This window comes from Thalassophryne amazonica, chromosome 1 (genome assembly GCF_902500255.1).
Source record: "Thalassophryne amazonica chromosome 1, fThaAma1.1, whole genome shotgun sequence".
NCBI classification, from domain to species: domain Eukaryota; kingdom Metazoa; phylum Chordata; class Actinopteri; order Batrachoidiformes; family Batrachoididae; genus Thalassophryne; species Thalassophryne amazonica.
The window spans coordinates 123,293,014-123,311,369 of NC_047103.1; the positions used below are offsets into that span (position 1 = coordinate 123,293,014).

An 18,356-nucleotide genomic window follows, 5' to 3' on the forward strand; every position below is an offset into this window, starting at 1 on the left:
ATAATGTGGATAACAGCAAGTCAATTCAACTTCTGGGATATTGAGCTGGTCAGGTAAGTAGCAGAGAAAGTGGGACTCAGTTTCAGCTGCTTTGGTGTTTATGAAATTACTGCACTAGAAGGGCAATAATGAGAAGACACCCAAAACAGGAGTGGTTTTACAGGTGGAGGCCCCTGACATTTTTTTCACTCATCTTTTCTGATTTTCCACCAGTTTTGCATTTGGTAAGGGTCAGTGTTACTACTGGTACCATGGTGCATTACCCACACCCTACAGAGATTGTACAGGTAGTCCAACTCCTCCATCATGGCACATCAATAAATGCCATTTTATCTTGAAAGGTGATATATAAATAAAGTCTTCTTACTTACTTACTTAATTACTTCCACAGGTAGTACAACTCTTGGATGGCACATCAATATGTGCCATTCCCAGCAAAGGTGATTTTAGACTTCCAGTTTTAGGGGTGCTTAGCACATTTTTAAAATCTAGATGTCCAGAAATATAATTTCCCATGATTTCAGCATGAAAACATTGCTTGTAAAAGCTGCATTCATTGTCAGAATGATAAAAAAAAAAAAATGCATATTAGCAATGGATAACGGCCCATACATAAAATTCCTGCATTCTGGTGCAGTTTATATAACAAATAATTTAATCTCCTAATGTGGTGAGGGCAAATAGTAATTGCAACTTAGGAGCAGGTCTGAAATATTCAGAGGCTGAGTACAGTATATTATCCTTGTTTTTATATTAGTCTTATGAGTCTATAGTTATTGAAGATTTTTAATTTCCATCTTAGAGATTATTATGTCATAGTACTTAGTACAGAACACACACCCTGGTATCACTTTTCAATTACACTTAGAAAGTTTTAGGCATTACTTAGATTGTGTTTTAGTTTTGGCAATTCATTTATTTATTCTACAAACTGATTGATGTCTCGGTTTTTCTGGCAGCACGCACATCCACGTTGTAAGTCATAAAAATACAATAGTTGCAGTTATGATCAGTGAGGTTTAGTGCCGTGTGCAGGAGGACTTGGTTTAGCACAGCTACAGCAGCATATATGTTTTTTTTTTCTTTTTTTAGGGTGCTTAAAATATATTTAGGGGTGCTTGAGGAAGGGCTTGTTGTGGAGACTACGGACCGTCCTTGATCACCAAACAAGAGTCTAAGTGTGCTCGAATGTTCAAAAATATCTCCTTAAAGGTGTCCAGAAAAGTTAGAAAAGGATCAAAGTCTCAAAGCAATAGGGTTGGGTATCAAGAACCGGTTCATTTCGGTATCGTTAATGTTGTATTCCACAGAGAAATCTGGTCTTCAACAACAAATGCTTTATTAACAAATCCTTAGCTATTTACAAGAAAGGTTCAAATTACAAGTGCTGGGAAAAACACTGCCAGAGGCCTTTCTGTCTGCCTTATATACTGCTGAAGTTGCAGGGAACATGCAGGGAAGCTCCAGAAAGCCACAAAACAGTCTAGACTAATCAAGAAATAAGCATGTTTTAGCTTATCTGTAAACAGATGAATCATTCTAGGCTGTTCCACAACACCTCACCACTGAGCCTGAAGGTGTCCCCTGAAGGCTGATGATCTAGAGTGACATCTTCTTCTTGGACTTTGGTCTCCACTTGGAAAGGTGTGGGTTGTGTGGTCCATACTCTGGTGCTGGAATCTTGAACCTTGGTGCTGGTGGAGCTTGCTCAGGCAGGTGTACCCCCATCTCCATTGGATGATCTGGAGGTGGAATCACAATCTCTGCTTATGTGTTGATGCTTCTGTCAGCAGAGAAGTCCTGTGGTGGATTGACATCATGCTCATTGATGTATCTTGGATGTAGCTGCTCCCAGTGACGTCTCCAGGTGGGTAATCGAGGAATGACCTTCACATTGACTGATCTGGTACCCAGTCATTTTGTGATGATGGCAGGAACCCATCTTGGCTGTTGGTCATGACGAGGTCCAAAGTACTCGCATAGACTGGGTCACCAACTTGGTAGCTTTGGGTAAGCTTGTCTATGGGTATGGGTAATTCCTGCATCTGTAATTTGGTCGCATGCCATATCTGCTTTCCTTGAGCGATGTGTGCAGGTGACGGCAGCAGAGTGTCGATCCGTGCTCTGAGTTGGCGACCGCTGAGGAGTTCACTTGGCGAGTATCCACAGCATGTTGGCGTATGGCAGTACTGTAGCAGGAACTCCTGAAGTGCTCTCCTTGGTGGCAGAGATGACTTGCGTAGTGCCTGTTTGAAGCTTTGCCCTAGGCATTCTGCAGATCCATGGGTAGCAGGATGATAGGGTGCTCCTGTGAGGTGCGTGATTCCTCATTCCTTGCACCAGCTCTGGAACTCATCTGAAGCAAACGTTGTAGCATTGTCAGTCAGTAGTTTGTGTGTGGGTAGCCGAAATGAGTGAAGGCCTCTTCCAGAAGACTGATTGTTGCTCTTGACCCAACTGATGTGGTGGGATGAATACACGGATACTTTGAGTACGCATCCATGACTACCAACCACTTAGAGCCCATGAAGTTGATGGCATGATCGACATTGATCCGGCTCCATGGTTTTTCTGCAAGCATCCAGGGATGAACAGTGGGCTGTGGTGGCTTGTTCTGATGTTCTGTGCATGAGTGCCAATGGCAGCTCGCTCCTTCGATGGCGTTATCGATGCCTGGCCAGTACACAGCAATCCTTGCGAGTTGTTTCATCTTCTCCATTCCGAAGTGTCCAAGATGTAGGAGTTCCAGGAGTTGTGGTCTCAGGTACTCTGGAATCACCACTCTGGATCCATGCAGTAAACATCTATTACATGTTGAGAGATCCCAACAATTTTCTGAACTTTTCTACCTCATCAGAATTGTCTTTCTGTTTGGGTGGCCAGCCTTCACGTACATAGCGCTTGACCATGGTGATGACTGGATCTTTCTCCGACTCTTTGATTAGGAGATTGCTGTCGAGTGGCCTGATTTGCAGACTCAATGTTCTGATTGTGCATACCATGGCAGTGTCATCATCACTCTCTTCCCCATCAAATTGTCCTCACCTGCAGGCAGATGACTGAGTGTGTTAGCATTTCCATGGTCTGACATCTGGCAATACTGGATGGTGTAGTCGAACTGGTGTAGCCAGAGAGCCCATTTCGAGAGACAATTCACTGCTTCCTTGTGGATTTGACCATTGTTCCTTTGGGACTTGGACAGTATCTTGGATGCATTGGCGATTGGGCGCTCGCTCCCATCAGGGAACCTGTGCCATAGTATTGCTCCAATCCCGAAGTCTGATGCATCACCGGACAGTCCGAGAGGTTTCTCCGGATCAAAGTGAACTAGAACTTGGTCTGAAGATAGGACGTCTTTGAGCTCGTGGAATCCTTCTTGTTCTTCTGCAGTCCATTTCCAGGTTGATCCTTTCTTGGTTAAGCGGTACAGCAGCTCGGCCAGTGTTGAAAGGTTGGGCATGAATTTTCCGTAGAACTGTATTGACCTCAAGAAAGATCTAAGGGTAGAGACATCTATTGATGGTGGCATCTTGTGGACGACATCTACTTTGTGGCCTTTTGAAATCCTATCCCGTGACAAGATATGCCCCAGGTATTCAGCACTGGGTTGAGCAAAGGTGCATTTCTTTCGCCGACAGCATAGACCCCTGTCGTTGAGCCGGGCGAGTAAACCACAGAGGTTGTTGTGATGATCAACCGCATCTTTTCCACTCACCAGTATGTCATCCAGATAGACCGCAACGCCTGGCAGATCTAGTGTGAGTTTCTCCATGAGCTCCTGGAAGTAACCAGGTGTTGACTTAATACCGAACAGGAGTCTTTGCTGCAGTAGTACTCCACGGTGTGTACTGAGAGCTAGTCTTCTTTGACTCTGGGGTATCATCTTGATCTGGTTGTAAGTATCCGCTAGGTCTATCTTTGTGTAGCCATATCCTCCACCCAGCTTCTGCATGAGTACCTCTGGGAGAGGAAAAGGTTGCCGATGCATTTCTAACTGGTCATTGACGCCAGTAGAGTAGTCCCCACAGACTCGAATCTTAGGCTTTAGCTGGCCTGGTAGACTTGCCTTGCAATGTGGAACCACAGGTGTGCCGTAGTCATTGAACTGTATCGGCTTCCAGACTCCTTTGGCAGTGCCTTCATCATAGGCCTTGAATAGGTCATCTCTGATTGCAAATGGAACTGGGCATGGTTTGCAAAAGATTGGTGTTGCATCGGGCTTGAATTTCACTTCCAGTTTGAAATCCTTGAGGTATCCCAGTTCTGGTTTGAAGAGATCTGGAAATTCATCGCATAGTTTCTGGCACTCCTGTTGAAGTGCCGTGTCTTGAATCAGCATATGAGACATGGAACATCTCTGGAACTTGCAACATTCCCCAAATTTGCTTCAATTTGACAGATTTAATAGCCAGGGCTGATTACAGAGCCGAATCCAGCCTGATTCCCAGCATATAGATGGTGTGTTTTCCCAGAATGTTGAGATCTGACATCTTGGTAACTGTATACTGTAACTGTAACTGTCTGCTTTGATTCCGGTTACTGGATTTTCTGTAACTGCAGTGAATGTCCCAATCACCGGTAGCTCGTGATTGGTTGCTGACTTGTAGTGGTATATAACATCAGTCAGTTTTGGTTTTCCAAGTTGCTGCCAGACTGGCACAGAGGAGAAATTCCCTGGGCTGCCAGTGTCGAGTTCCATACTGAACTGCTGCTTCAGGATAGTGACGGGCACTTCTAACTTGGATGTAACCAAATGGATGCTAAGTTCTGGGTTGATTGCCACTGGTCGGATGATCTTGGTACTTGGTGTCTTTTTGTTCTGGTAAAGCTTCTTGCGACAGACACTCTCAAGATGTCAGACGATATTGTAAAAATTACACTTAGTGCCTTTGTGTAGACACTCTGAAGCCTTGTGATTTTTGCCACAGCAATAGCACGTTGGCCTTGTTGGTGGATCTGGACCGGACTTCTTGAATGTGTCTGGAGGCTTGCTAGATGATCATTTGGATGAGTCCTTCCTGATTTTGTGGACTGGTTTGGTCTCTTTGGCCACTTTAGCTGCATCTTCTGTCTCAACAACAACCTCGACAGCCTTGGTGAAGGTGAGATCATTATCCTTGATCTTGAACAAATCAAATCAAATCAATTTTATTTATATAGCGCCAAATCACAACAAACAGTTGCCCCAAGGCGCTTTATATTGTAAGGCAAAGCCATACAATAATTACGGAAAAACCCCAACGGTCAAAACGACCCCCTGTGAGCAAGCACTTGGCGACAGTGGGAAGGAAAAACTCCCTTTTAACAGGAAGAAACCTCCAGCAGAACCAGGCTCAGGGAGGGGCAGTCTTCTGCTGGGACTGGTTGGGGCTGAGGGAGAGAATCAGGAAAAAGACATGCTGTGGAGGAGAGCAGAGATCAATCAGTAATGATTAAATGCAGAGTGGTGCATACAGAGCAAAAAGAGAAAGAAACACACAGTGCATCATGGGAACCCCCCAGCAGTCTAAGTCTATAGCAGCATAACTAAGGGATGGTTCAGGGTCACCTGATCCAGCCCTAACTATAAGCTTTAGCAAAAAGGAAAGTTTTAAGCCTAATCTTAAAAGTAGAGAGGGTGTCTGTCTCCCTGATCCGAATTGGGAGCTGGTTCCAGAGGAGAGGAGCCTGAAAGCTGAAGGCTCTGCCTCCCATTCTACTTTTAAAAACCCTAGGAACTACAAGTAAGCCTGCAGTCTGAGAGCGAAGCGCTCTATTGGGGTGATATGGTACTATGAGGTCTCTAAGATAAGATGGGACCTGATTATTCAAAACCTTAATAAGTAAGAAGAAGAATTTTAAATTCTATTCTAGAATTAACAGGAAGCCAATGAAGAGAAGCCAATATGGGTGAAATATGCTCTCTCCTTCTAGTCCCTGTCAGCACTCTAGCTGCAGCATTTTGAATTAACTGAAGGCTTTTTAGGGAACTTTTAGGACAACCTGATAATAATGAATTACAATAGTCCAGCCTAGAGGAAATAAATGCATGAATTAGTTTTTCAGCATCACTCTGAGACAAGACCTTTCTGATTTTAGAGATATTGCGTAAATGCAAAAAAGCAGTCCTACATATTTGTTTAATATGCGCTTTGAATGACATATCCTGATCAAAAATGACTCCAAGATTTCTCACAGTATTACTAGAGGTCAGGGTAATGCCATCCAGAGTAAGGATCTGGTTAGACACCATGTTTCTAAGATTTGTGGGGCCAAGTACAATAACTTCAGATTTATCTGAGTTTAAAAGCAGGAAATTAGAGGTCATCCATGTCTTTATGTCTGTAAGACAATCCTGCAGTTTAGCTAATTGGTGTGTGTCCTCTGGCTTCATGGATAGATAAAGCTGGGTATCATCTGCGTAACAATGAAAATTTAAGCAATACCGTCTAATAATACTGCCTAAGGGAAGCATGTATAAAGTAAATAAAATTGGTCCTAGCACAGAACCTTGTGGAACTCCATAATTAACTTTAGTCTGTGAAGAAGATTCCCCATTTACATGAACAAATTGTAATCTATTAAACAAATATACTCAACAAAAATATAAACGCAACACTTTTGGTTTTGCTCCCATTTTGTATGAGATTAACTCAACGATCTAAAACGTTTTCCACATACACAATATCACCATTTCCCTCAAATACTGTGCACAAACCAGTCTAAATCTCTGATAGTGAGCACTTCTCCTTTGCTGAGATAATCCATCCCACCTCACAGGTGTGCCATACCAAGATGCTGATTAGACACCATGATTAGTGCACAGGTGTGCCTTAGACTGCCCACAATAAAAGGCCACTCTGAAAGGTGCAGTTTTGTTTTATTGGGGGGGGGGATACCAGTCAGTATCTGGTGTGACCACCATTTGCCTCATGCAGTGCAACACATCTCCTTCGCATCATCCGTGAAGAGAACACCTCTCCAACGTGCCAAACAGCAGCGAATGTGAGCATTTGCCCACTCAAATCGGTTACGACGACCAACTGGAGTCAGGTTGAGAGCATGCAGATGAGCTTCCCTGAGACAGTTTCTGACAGTTTGTGCAGAAATTCTTTGGTTATGCAAACCGATTGTTCCAGCAGCTGTCCGAGCGGCTGGTCTCAGACGATCTTGGAGGTGAACATGCTGGATGTGGAGGTCCTGGGCTGGTGTGGTTACACGTGGTCTACGGTTATGAGGCTGGTTGGATGTACTGCCAAATTCTCTGAAACGCCTTTGGAGATGGCTTATGGTAGAGAAATGAACATTCAATACACGAGCAACAGCTCTGGTTGACATTCCTGCTGTCAGCATGCCAATTGCACGCTCCCTCAAATCTTGCGACATCTGTGGCATTGTGCTGTGTGATAAAACTGCACCTTTCAGAGTGGCCTTTTATTGTGGGCAGTCTAAGGCACACCTGTGCACTAATCATGGTGTCTAATCAGCATCTTGATATGGCACACCTGTGAGGTGGGATGGATTATCTCAGCAAAGGAGAAGTGCTCACTATCAGAGATTTAGACTGGTTTGTGAACAATATTTGAGAGAAATGGTGATATTGTATATGTGGAAAAAGTTTTAGATCTTTGAGTTCATCTCATAAAAAATGGGAGCAAAACCAAAAGTGTTGCGTTATATGATTCAAACCACCGCAGCGCAGTGCCTTTAATACCTATGGCATGCTCTAATCTCTGTAATAAAATTTTATGGTCAACAGTATCAAAAGCAGCACTGAGGTCTAACAGAACAAGCACAGAGATGAGTCCACTGTCCGAAGCCATAAGAAGATCATTTGTAACCTTCACTAATGCTGTTTCTGTACTATGATGAATTCTAAAACCTGACTGAAACTCTTCAAATAGACCATTCCTCTGCAGATGATCAGTTAGCTGTTTTACAACTACCCTTTCAAGAATTTTTGAGAGAAAAGGAAGGTTGGAGATTGGCCTATAATTAGCTAAGATAGCTGGGTCAAGTGATGGCTTTTTAAGTAATGGTTTAATTACTGCCACCTTAAAAGCCTGTGGTACATAGCCAACTAACAAAGATAGATTGATCATATTTAAGATCGAAGCATTAAATAATGGTAGGGCTTCCTTGAGCAGCCTGGTAGGAATGGGGTCTAATAAACATGTTGATAGTTTGGATGAAGTAACTAATGAAAATAACTCAGACAGAACAATCGGAGAGAAAGAGTCTAACCAAATACCGGCATCACTGAAAGCAGCCAAAGATAACGATACGTCTTTGGGATGGTTATGAGCAATTTTTTCTCTAATAGTTAAAATTTTGTTAGCAAAGAAAGTCATGAAGTCATTACTAGTTAAAGTTAATGGAATATTCAGCTCAATAGAGCTCTGACTCTTTGTCAGCCTGGCTACAGTGCTGAAAAGAAACCTGGGGTTGTTCTTATTTTCTTCAATTAGTGATGAGTAGAAAGATGTCCTAGCTTTACGGAGGGCTTTTTTATAGAGCAACAGACTCTTTTTCCAGGCTAAGTGAAGATCTTCTAAATTAGTGAGACGCCATTTCCTCTCCAACTTACGGGTTATCTGCTTTAAGCTACGAGTTTGTGAGTTATACCACGGAGTCAGACACTTCTGATTTAAAGCTCTCTTTTTCAGAGGAGCTACAGCATCCAAAGTTGTCTTCAATGAGGATGTAAAACTATTGACGAGATATTCTATCTCCCTTACAGAGTTTAGGTAGCTACTCTGCACTGTGTTGGTATATGGCATTAGAGAACATAAAGAAGGAATCATATCCTTAAACCTAGTTACAGCGCTTTCTGAAAGACTTCTAGTGTAATGAAACTTATTCCCCACTGCTGGGTAGTCCATCAGAGTAAATGTAAATGTTATTAAGAAATGATCAGACAGAAGGGAGTTTTCAGGGAATACTGTTAAGTCTTCTATTTCCATACCATAAGTCAGAACAAGATCTAAGATATGATTAAAGTGGTGGGTGGACTCATTTACTTTTTGAGCAAAGCCAATAGAGTCTAATAATAGATTAAATGCAGTGTTGAGGCTGTCATTCTCAGCATCTGAGTGGATGTTAAAATCGCCCACTATAATTATCTTATCTGAGCTAAGCACTAAGTCAGACAAAAGGTCTGAAAATTCACAGAGAAACTCACAGTAACGACCAGGTGGACGATAGATAATAACAAATAAAACTGGTTTTTGGGACTTCCAATTTGGATGGACAAGACTAAGAGACAAGCTTTCAAATGAATTAAAGCTCTGTCTGGGTTTTTGATTAATTAATAAGCTGGAATGGAAGATTGCTGCTAATCCTCCGCCCCGGCCCGTGCTACGAGCATTCTGACAGTTAGTGTGACTCGGGGGTGTTGACTCATTTAAACTAACATATTCATCCTGCTGTAACCAGGTTTCTGTTAGGCAGAATAAATCAATATGTTGATCAATTATTATATCATTTACCAACAGGGACTTAGAAGAGAGAGACCTAATGTTTAATAGACCACATTTAACTGTTTTAGTCTGTGGTGCAGTTGAAGGTGCTATATTATTTTTTCTTTTTGAATTTTTATGCTTAAATAGATTTTGCTGGTTATTGGTGGTCTGGGAGCAGGCACCGTCTCTACGGGGATGGGGTAATGAGGGGATGGCAGGGGGAGAGAAGCTGCAGAGAGGTGTGTAAGACTACAACTCTGCTTCCTGGTCCCAACCCTGGATAGTCACAGTTTGGAGGATTTAAGAAAATTGGCCAGATTTCTAGAAATGAGAGCTGCTCCATCCAAAGTGGGATGGATGCCGTCTCTCCTAACAAGACCAGGTTTTCCCCAGAAGCTTTGCCAATTATCTATGAAGCCCACCTCATTTTTTGGATAATGGTATCGATATCGATAAAATCTTATCAATACCCATCCTTACAAAGCAACAGTTTTTATTTTACCGACAATGGATGCAAAATTCACAGTCATCAAGAAAACAATTTACACTGGTTTGCGTTCATCTTAAATACTGTGAAGAGGGCAATTTATCCACCCCAAAAGGTGGTCTTTTTAAAAAAATAGCAAGTCTGAAACCAATAAAAACGTGTGGATGATATCATTTTTTGGAAAGTATCCAGATTTGGTGAGATCACTTTTCTTGAAAGAACCCAGGTCCTGTGAGCTTAATTCTGTGTCATGGAAATTCACCTTCTTTTAAACACTGAAATTGTAATTTTTCCACTGGTATGTTTAATTTAATTAAATTTTCAGTTTTTTAAATTTTCACCCTTAATTTCAATTTCTTGTCTCATGGCATTTTTAAAAAAACAGCATACATTTTTCACACAACCATGTTTTTGCATACAACATCTGTGTTTTTCTAAATGCTATTAACTACTCTGTGCAAAAAGAGTCTATACCTATCCTTCTAAACATCTGTTAAATGTTGTCATTAATACACAACATAATCATTTTTTGGCATTTGCCTATCATCATAACATGTTTGTTGTGAGCACAGTGCTTGTCTTTGGGGAAAAAATACACCAAGGACTCACAGACCTCAGGCTAGACAACACCACCCTGACTGCTATTAGGTATTGGGATGAAATCCTTGGACCCATTGTCAGACCCTATGCTGGTGCAGTGGGTCCTGGGTTCCTCCTCATGCATGACAATGCCTGGCCTCATGTGGTGAGAGCATGCAGGTAGTTCATGGAAGATGAAGCAATTGAAACCATTGACTGTTCCCCATGCTCGCTAACAATTTCCATTTCCATGAAACAATGTGGTATTCTTTTGTCACGATCGAATGGTCGATCGCAGGCTGAGTTCCAGTCAATCGCATGAAAAAAAAAAATCTGTCCCTGGACTCGAAAGGATTTAGTGATGCTATAACAGACACTGATGCAGCAGACTGATGCCGGCTGCTGTTAAACGCCAGAAAAGAAGAGGAGCTCTTCTTCTATGGTGGATAAGAAACGAAAAATTATCATTTTTATCCTGGATTATTTTTTCATATATTTGCATGGCAAATCCATCTGTCTTATCTGCAATGGCTTTACCGAAAAAAGGGAATTTGGAGCGGCATTTCAGATGATTCACAAGAAATACGATGCTAACTTCTAATGCTAACCCGGCTAAATCCCCTCTGCTCGCTCGAAAAGCCGAGGAACTGAAAAGTCGGCGAGGAGCACAATGGCTCATGGTCCATAAATACGAAGAGTGATGAATGTGGCAAACAAGACTGCAGTGTTCTGTTCAGGCCAGGAGTCTGAGGATGCATTTATTCTGTTCACACCTGGAGGAGACACACATCTGCTGCACACAGATGTTAGGTGGCTCAGCAGAGGTATGGTGGCTGCTGTATCACTGTATTACGTTACTAGGCCATATATATTGATTAACACAAAGCTGTCTAAAGGGGTAATAAATATAAGTGTAAAGATGCTTGAATATATCATCAGAGCAGCAAATTGATCAGTCTGCATGATCGCTGCTGCGTTTCTGTACTGTCGGAAATTATAGCTTGTTTGCTTGGATTATTTTTTTATGGGGGGGGGAATCTGCTTCACTGGGCTCAGGCACCTTATATAGGCCAGAATTAGTCTTTGTGTGGATACAATGTTTTTTTTTTTTTTTTACCAAAAAAACAAAAACCACACTCCTTCCATGAGCAACAGCTGAGTTTGAAACAACTCAGTTGTTGCTCATGGCAGTCCTGTAACAGTCCTGTAATTTCCGACGGTACATAAATGCAGCAGCGTTCTGTGTGACGTTCACATAGAGTAATCAATTTACTGCTCCAATGATATATTTGATCATCTTTACACTTACAGTGAGGAAAATAAGTATTTGATCACCCTGCGATTTTGCAATTTCTCCCACTTAGAAATCATGGAGGGGTCGGAAATTTTCATCTTAGGTGCATGTCCACTGTGAGAGACATAATCTAAAAAAAAAAAAATCTGGAAATCACAATGTATGATTTTTTTAATAATTTATTTGTATGTTACTGCTGCATATAAGTATTTCATCACCTGTGAAAATCAATGTTAATATTTGGTACAGTCACCTTTGTTTGCAATTACAGAGGTCAAACGTTTCCTGTAGTTTCTCACCAGGTTTGCACACACTGCAGCAGGGATTTTGGCCCATTCCTCCACACAGGTTGCAACAGTGTGACCTGCAGAACTTTCCACATATGGACACAGAACTTAAGCACCAGGACAAAGAACGTGGATCCTGAGAGTCCACATTATGATGATCATGTGCAGAACATCTTGTCAGAATTTGACAGGTGCTTCATTGACCTTGCCTCCAAAGAGCCTGCTGTCAGTTTTCTCTGTTTTCCATTTGGGGAAAATATAGATGTGGACTGTATATCGTCTAAAGTGGCATCACTCTTCAACCTGGATCCTCACACTGAAAAATGACACTGAGCTCAAATCCAGAGCAATACCTGACATGAATGTCCAAATCTGGAATCTAATGCAGACAGAGAGTGCATGAGTGCCTGCTTACAGCTGCTCTCAGCTCCTACTGTCTGGACTATGAGAGATGAGCTTCCTCCTCTCAGGGCCAGAAGTCCCACTAAGGTAGGAAACAACTTTTCCAACTTCAGGCCAGTCCTAGGCCTACTTGTGCTTATTATTTTCCACCATGCACATTTACTTCAATGATGCAATATTATTGTTAAAACCTGCCAGAAAATTGTGCTATTGTATTGCTGCACAATATGTTGCAGCTACGCTGTGGTGTTCCATATGGCTCGGTAGATCTCGATACACTGTCGGCACTTTGTTGATAATCATTATTTGAAACATGCTGGGCTTAGTGCATTTCATCCTGTCACAGTAAGAATTCTTTTAAAGCAGTTTTTGCTTCCTACTGCTGCGTAAATCCAAATAAGAAGCCACTAATGATAATTCAATTAAGAGAGACCATTAGTTTCAAGAAGATCAATCAGCTGGTCATCATGGCTAAGCACTTTTTTCCCCAGTAGCGAGGCCTGACGTCAGCACACTGCTCATTTGGATTGTGTTCAGCCAATCACAACGTGGCACGTTTTGGGAACTGAAGCATTTTGCTGGATTTATAATTAATTGCAATTCAATCTCATTGAAAAGCAAGCAATAAAGAGATTCATGACAATGAAAGCAGGAGAGCACATAGACATTTCTTTGTGACAGGTCATGTGTCATGGATTTTTTTATTAAAAATAAAAAAGCTAAGAAATCACATGTACATATGTATTCACAGCCTGTGCCATGAAGATCAAAATTGTGCTCAGCTGCATCGTGTTTCCACTGGTCATCCTTGAGATGCTTCTACAGCTTAAATAGAGTCCACCTGGGATAAATTATGTTGATTGAGCATGACTTGGAAAGTCACACACCTGTCTACACAGTTGACAGTGTATGTCAGAGCACAAACCAAGCATGAAGTCCAAGGAATTGTCTGTAGACCTCTGAGACAGGATTGTCTTGATGTACAGATCTGGGGAAGGGTACAGAAACATTTCTGCTGCTTTGAAGGTCTCAATGAGCACAGTGGCTTCCATCATCCATAAATGGAAGAAGTTCAGATACAGGACTCTTCCAAGAGCTGGCTGCCCATCTAAACTGAGTGATTGGAGAGAAGGGCCTTAGTCAGGGAGGTGACCAAGAACCCGATGTTCACTTTGTCAGACCGCCAGCATTTCTCTGTGGAGAGAGAAGAACCTTCTAGAAGGACAGCCATCTCTGCAGCAATCCACCAATCAGGCCTGTATGGTAGACTGGCCAGACGGAAGCCACTCCTTACAGCCCTGCCACACCTTGACGATTTAGCCAGCGTATGCTGACCAAAGTGAAAATGCTGACATACGCACGTGTAGGTCTAATAAATTATGCAGCTGTCACACCTTGACGATTTAGTCAGTGTATGCTGACAGCCCCATTTCCACCGAGGGGTTCGGGTCGGTACTGCACAGTATAATACGTGTTGGAACAGGCAAGTCTGGCTTGGTTTCCATTTCCACTGCCAGCAGAACCCTTTTGTTTGGCAGATGGAACACTTAAATATTGACGAGCACGTCATCAAGCGTGCGCACACTCTTGAGCAGCGTCTCTTCTTAATTTAATTAATTTAACATTATTTTATTTTATTTTTGTCTTGGTGAATCATGGGATCGATTTTCATCACGTACAGACTACTGAAGAATCAAATGATGACTGTCATAAATGCTGATGTGAATGAGGAGCTGTGACTTTTTCTAACTTAAAATAAGCTAACTGTCTTGTTGTGGCGCAAAGACCTGGTGTTCTCTGGTTCAGGCTGAGAGATGCACCTGGAGCAGAAAAAACACAAAGGGACTTGCTTTAAAATGCTATGTTTCTTCAGCCATGTCAAGGAATTACAGTATGTCAGATGTTGTTTTCCAAAATCAGGGTGCTTTATGTGAATAAGTTTTCATCAGGTTGTGATTCAAAGGATTCAAGGATTCAAAGGAATTTTATTGTCATATGCACAGAAGAACATCTTCCCTGCACAATGAAATATGTCTACTGCATTTAACCCATCCTAATTGCCAGTAGGAGCAGAAGTCGCCATTAGGCGCCCAGGGACCAGCTCCAGATGTACATCCCTGCCTTGGTCAACAGTAGGGCTGAGCAAACCAACACCGACCCATAACAAACAACACACACACAACACATAGGCCGGCCCGGTACATAAACATATATTGAAAAGCAAAACACGAGGGAAAATGAGAAAAAAAAAACCCTCATAGCCGCTGCGTTACACAGCAGCAATGAGGAAAAAAATCCCCATCAGCACAGAAAAACAATAATCACACAGACAAAAACAAGGACGACAACCGAGATTTGAAAAGGTCCAGTTTATCAGAACACTCCGGAGGCAGCCTGTTTGGCGCCGTCAACGGCCTTGTCCGACAATCCTGGAGGGGGAGGGTCACAGCCCTGAGCAGTCCTGAGCAGTCCACACAGTCAACGTCAGAGCTGGAGAAGCTGAGGGGAGGGGGGAAGACCAAGGAGCGAGGCTTAAGTGTTGATCTTCTAAGGAGGTTTTATCACAGCGACCTTGAAGTGCAGCTGTGTTTGGGGAAGCCAAATGAATAACCAGATTAGCAGACGCCTGGACATATTTCGATTTATGAGTAACTTACAAGAAACGTGTCAACAATCGCTTAACCTACCTACAACTTAATGTCCTGCATGTGCGAAATATATGAGTCATACGCTGCCATACGTCAAAATACTGTGCATGCCCAAAGTTTTTCAAGGTTCTTGGAGTATTACGATGCATATCAGCGTGCTTCAATGTCCTCTTAACTTATACAAAACTTATCCAGTGTTTTTAATATGGTTGGCATACGCTAGCTAAATCAAGATGTGACGGGGTGTTCGTAAAAGGCACATGGCAGTCCACCTGCAGTTTGCCAAAAGGCTCCTGAAGGACTCTCAGACCATGAGAAATAACATTCTCTGGTCTGATGAGACAAACATTGAACTCTTTGGTGTGAATGTCAGACGTCATGTTTGGAGGAAACCAGGTACCATCCCTACAGTGAAGCATGGTGGTTGCAGCATCATGCTGTGGAGATGTTTTTCAGTGACAGGAACTGGGAGTCTAGTCAGGATTGAGGGAAAGATGAATGCAGCAATGTACAGAGACATCTTGGATGAAACCCTGCTCCAGAGCACTCATGACCTCAGACTGGGGTGATGGTTCATGTTTCAGCAGGACAATGACCCTAAGCACACAGCCAAAATAACAAAGGAGTGGATTTAGGACAACTCTGTGAATGTCCTTGAGTGGCCCAGCCAGAGCCCAGACCTGAATCCTATTGAACATCTCTGGCTGTGTACCGACACTCCCCATCCAACGGGAAAGAGCTTGAGAGGTGCTGCAAAGAGGAATGGGCAAAACTGCCCAAAGATAGGTGCACTAAGCTAGTGGCATCATATTCAAGAATACTTGAGGCTGTAAGTGCTGCCAAAGGTACATCAACAACGTATTGAGCAAAGGGTGTGAATGCTTATGTACATGTGATTTCTTGATTTTTCATTTTTAATAAATTGACATTAAAAAAATCCTCTTTTCATGTTGTCATTATTGGGTGTTGTGTGTAGAATTTTGAGGGGAAAAAATGAATTTTATCCATTTTGGAATAAGGCTGTAACATAAAAAAAAGTTCAGCACTGCGAATACTTTCTGGATGCACTGTAACTGAAGAAATCACTTAAGCCTGACACCACTTCATTTTTATAAATGCGTAAATATGTCCATGTTGCTTTTGGGTGCGCTGCAGCATCACAGCTTTTATCCAATGGAGTAGCTCCAGCATGTGACTCATCAACACCAGAATTCGCTTCATGACATCACGATGCATGTTTGTCAGCAGAGCCGTTGCTGGGTTAAATAAGAAATGCTCTTGTACACATTTTTAAAAAAGTGTTACATGTGAATGTGTGCGGATCGTGCAGTGGTGTGATGGACTTTGGGCAGAAATGTTTAATTAACAACTTTCCATCTTCCTCGAATCACGGGTCGGTACAGAGTGTGACGAACCCTAAATGGCTTTTTGCACTCGACTGATTTCTATTCTTCTTTAGGATGCTTGCAGCTTGTAAACACATCACAGGCATGCATATGAAAAGGACTATAGAAAGCTGAGAAAGTCATATGTCAGGCGCCATCTGCTTAATGTGCACCCACACCAACACCCAACCACCCACCCAACCCCCTTCCAAGCAGGAATGGCTCATGAACAAGATACACTGTATCCCTAACACATCAAAGGCCTTGTGTGTGCGTGTGTGTGCGTGTGTGTGTGTGCGTGCGTGCACCAACACATATAAATAAAAAGACTCACCGCCTCCGAGTCTTCAAATCCATGCAGGTACAAATTGTCATACATGGAGGTTTGATATTCCAACAATCGCCTCAAGAAGAATGAGGGGGAAAAATCTGAGTGGAGATGGAGGCGGGGAAGGAAGGGGGGGCGCAGGTTAAAAAAGGATGGATGGGGGGATGACGACAATCTCTTCTCTCCTCAACCGAGAAGAATGATTTAAAAAACACACACACACACACAGCAGCCCTCCCGTTGGATCCTGCCTGGTCCTCTGGAGGCCTGATGGATGCAGTTTCTCCACAGTCCTACAGTGCTGCTGTCTGGCTTACATTATAGGATGGAGAGGTTCTCCCTGGAGGTAGCCCGATCCTGGCATTTCGTGTTGTCACACACATACAGCCACACAGACACGCAAGTACAAATAGACGGCGAGCAGCGGCAGCAGCAGCAGAGCAGCCGATCCTTCCTCAATATCCAAGCCTGATGACAGAGTCAGTGTGCAGCGAGCTGATTGGCTGGATGGTCATCCACTCAGCTTGGATGAGCGCTCCCTCTGCTTTTTGTTTTTTCCCCTTGATTGTGGGGAGGGGGAGGAGGAGGAGAAGAGGGGTGCAGCATCCTCCATTTCCCTGCCTATCTGGCACCTTCCATCCTTACTCTGCCTCTTGGTTTCCCCAGACAGAAACTGATTCATCACAGCAAAGTGTACTGATTTTTCTTTTTTCTTTTGGGGGTTTGTAAATGTGACACTTTGATCATGTCAGATCATTGTGTGATTTAATACCATGTGCACTGCACTGATGTAAACACTTTATATATGACACACCTGCAGTAGAAGACATGTTGGCCTTCATTTAAAAAAAAAGTTCTCAATACCTGTGGCAAGTAGGTAATATGTTTAGCCGTGTTCCATTGTTTGCCTGATAGCAGGAACACTCAAAAAAGTGCTGAGACAAACTTAGCGGAAGGCTCAGCCATGGGCTGAGAAAGAATCACTTTAATTTTGGAATGAATTCAGAAAATGGAGCAGAACAAGTCATGTGCCAGCTACAGTATCTTCCAGATGGGATTTTTTTTTTTTTAGGGCTAATGTGATTCTGAAACTGTGTTTTACTCACATGTGCAAGGCCATTAATTACCATACAATCACTGCATATTGTAGTTTTGCAAGTTCACCTTGCAGTTCCTTGAATGGCCACTTGAGGTTAGCTCCAAGAATGAGTCACTCCCAGGCCGATCATCGGTGGATTCCTAAGGTCAGTCAACCCCTAATTTATATCGCGACAAATCACCACAAGTCTCCAAGGGACTTCACATGGGTAAGGTCTAACCTTACCAACTCTCCTGACTGAGCACACAGGTAACAGTGTTAAGGAAAAATTACCTCTGGTGTTTCATTTGAGAAAAAAAACCCTCAAGCAGACGAAACCCTGAGAGGTGACCCACTGCTTAGGCCATTCTAACGGTAAGAGAGACTGGATAAACAAAGTACAAACAAAGAATCATCAAGTAGGCAAA

General features: G+C 42.7%; 1 protein-coding gene across 3 annotated transcripts in view; it reads right to left on the bottom strand.

The window, feature by feature from the left end:
- Nucleotides 1-18,356, bottom strand: part of LOC117513757 (voltage-dependent L-type calcium channel subunit beta-4-like) — a 240,032-nt gene that overhangs the window by 192,482 nt on the left and 29,194 nt on the right. The window contains exon 1 of one of the 3 annotated variants that reach the window (XM_034174008.1): nucleotides 16,857-17,338. The exons of the other annotated variants lie outside the window; for them this stretch is intronic. Coding sequence (XP_034029899.1) covers nucleotides 16,857-16,901 — 45 coding nt within the window. The 5' untranslated portion in view covers nucleotides 16,902-17,338. Of the gene's footprint in view, nucleotides 1-16,856; nucleotides 17,339-18,356 lie in introns of those variants that run through there. 3 annotated transcript variants of the gene reach the window in all.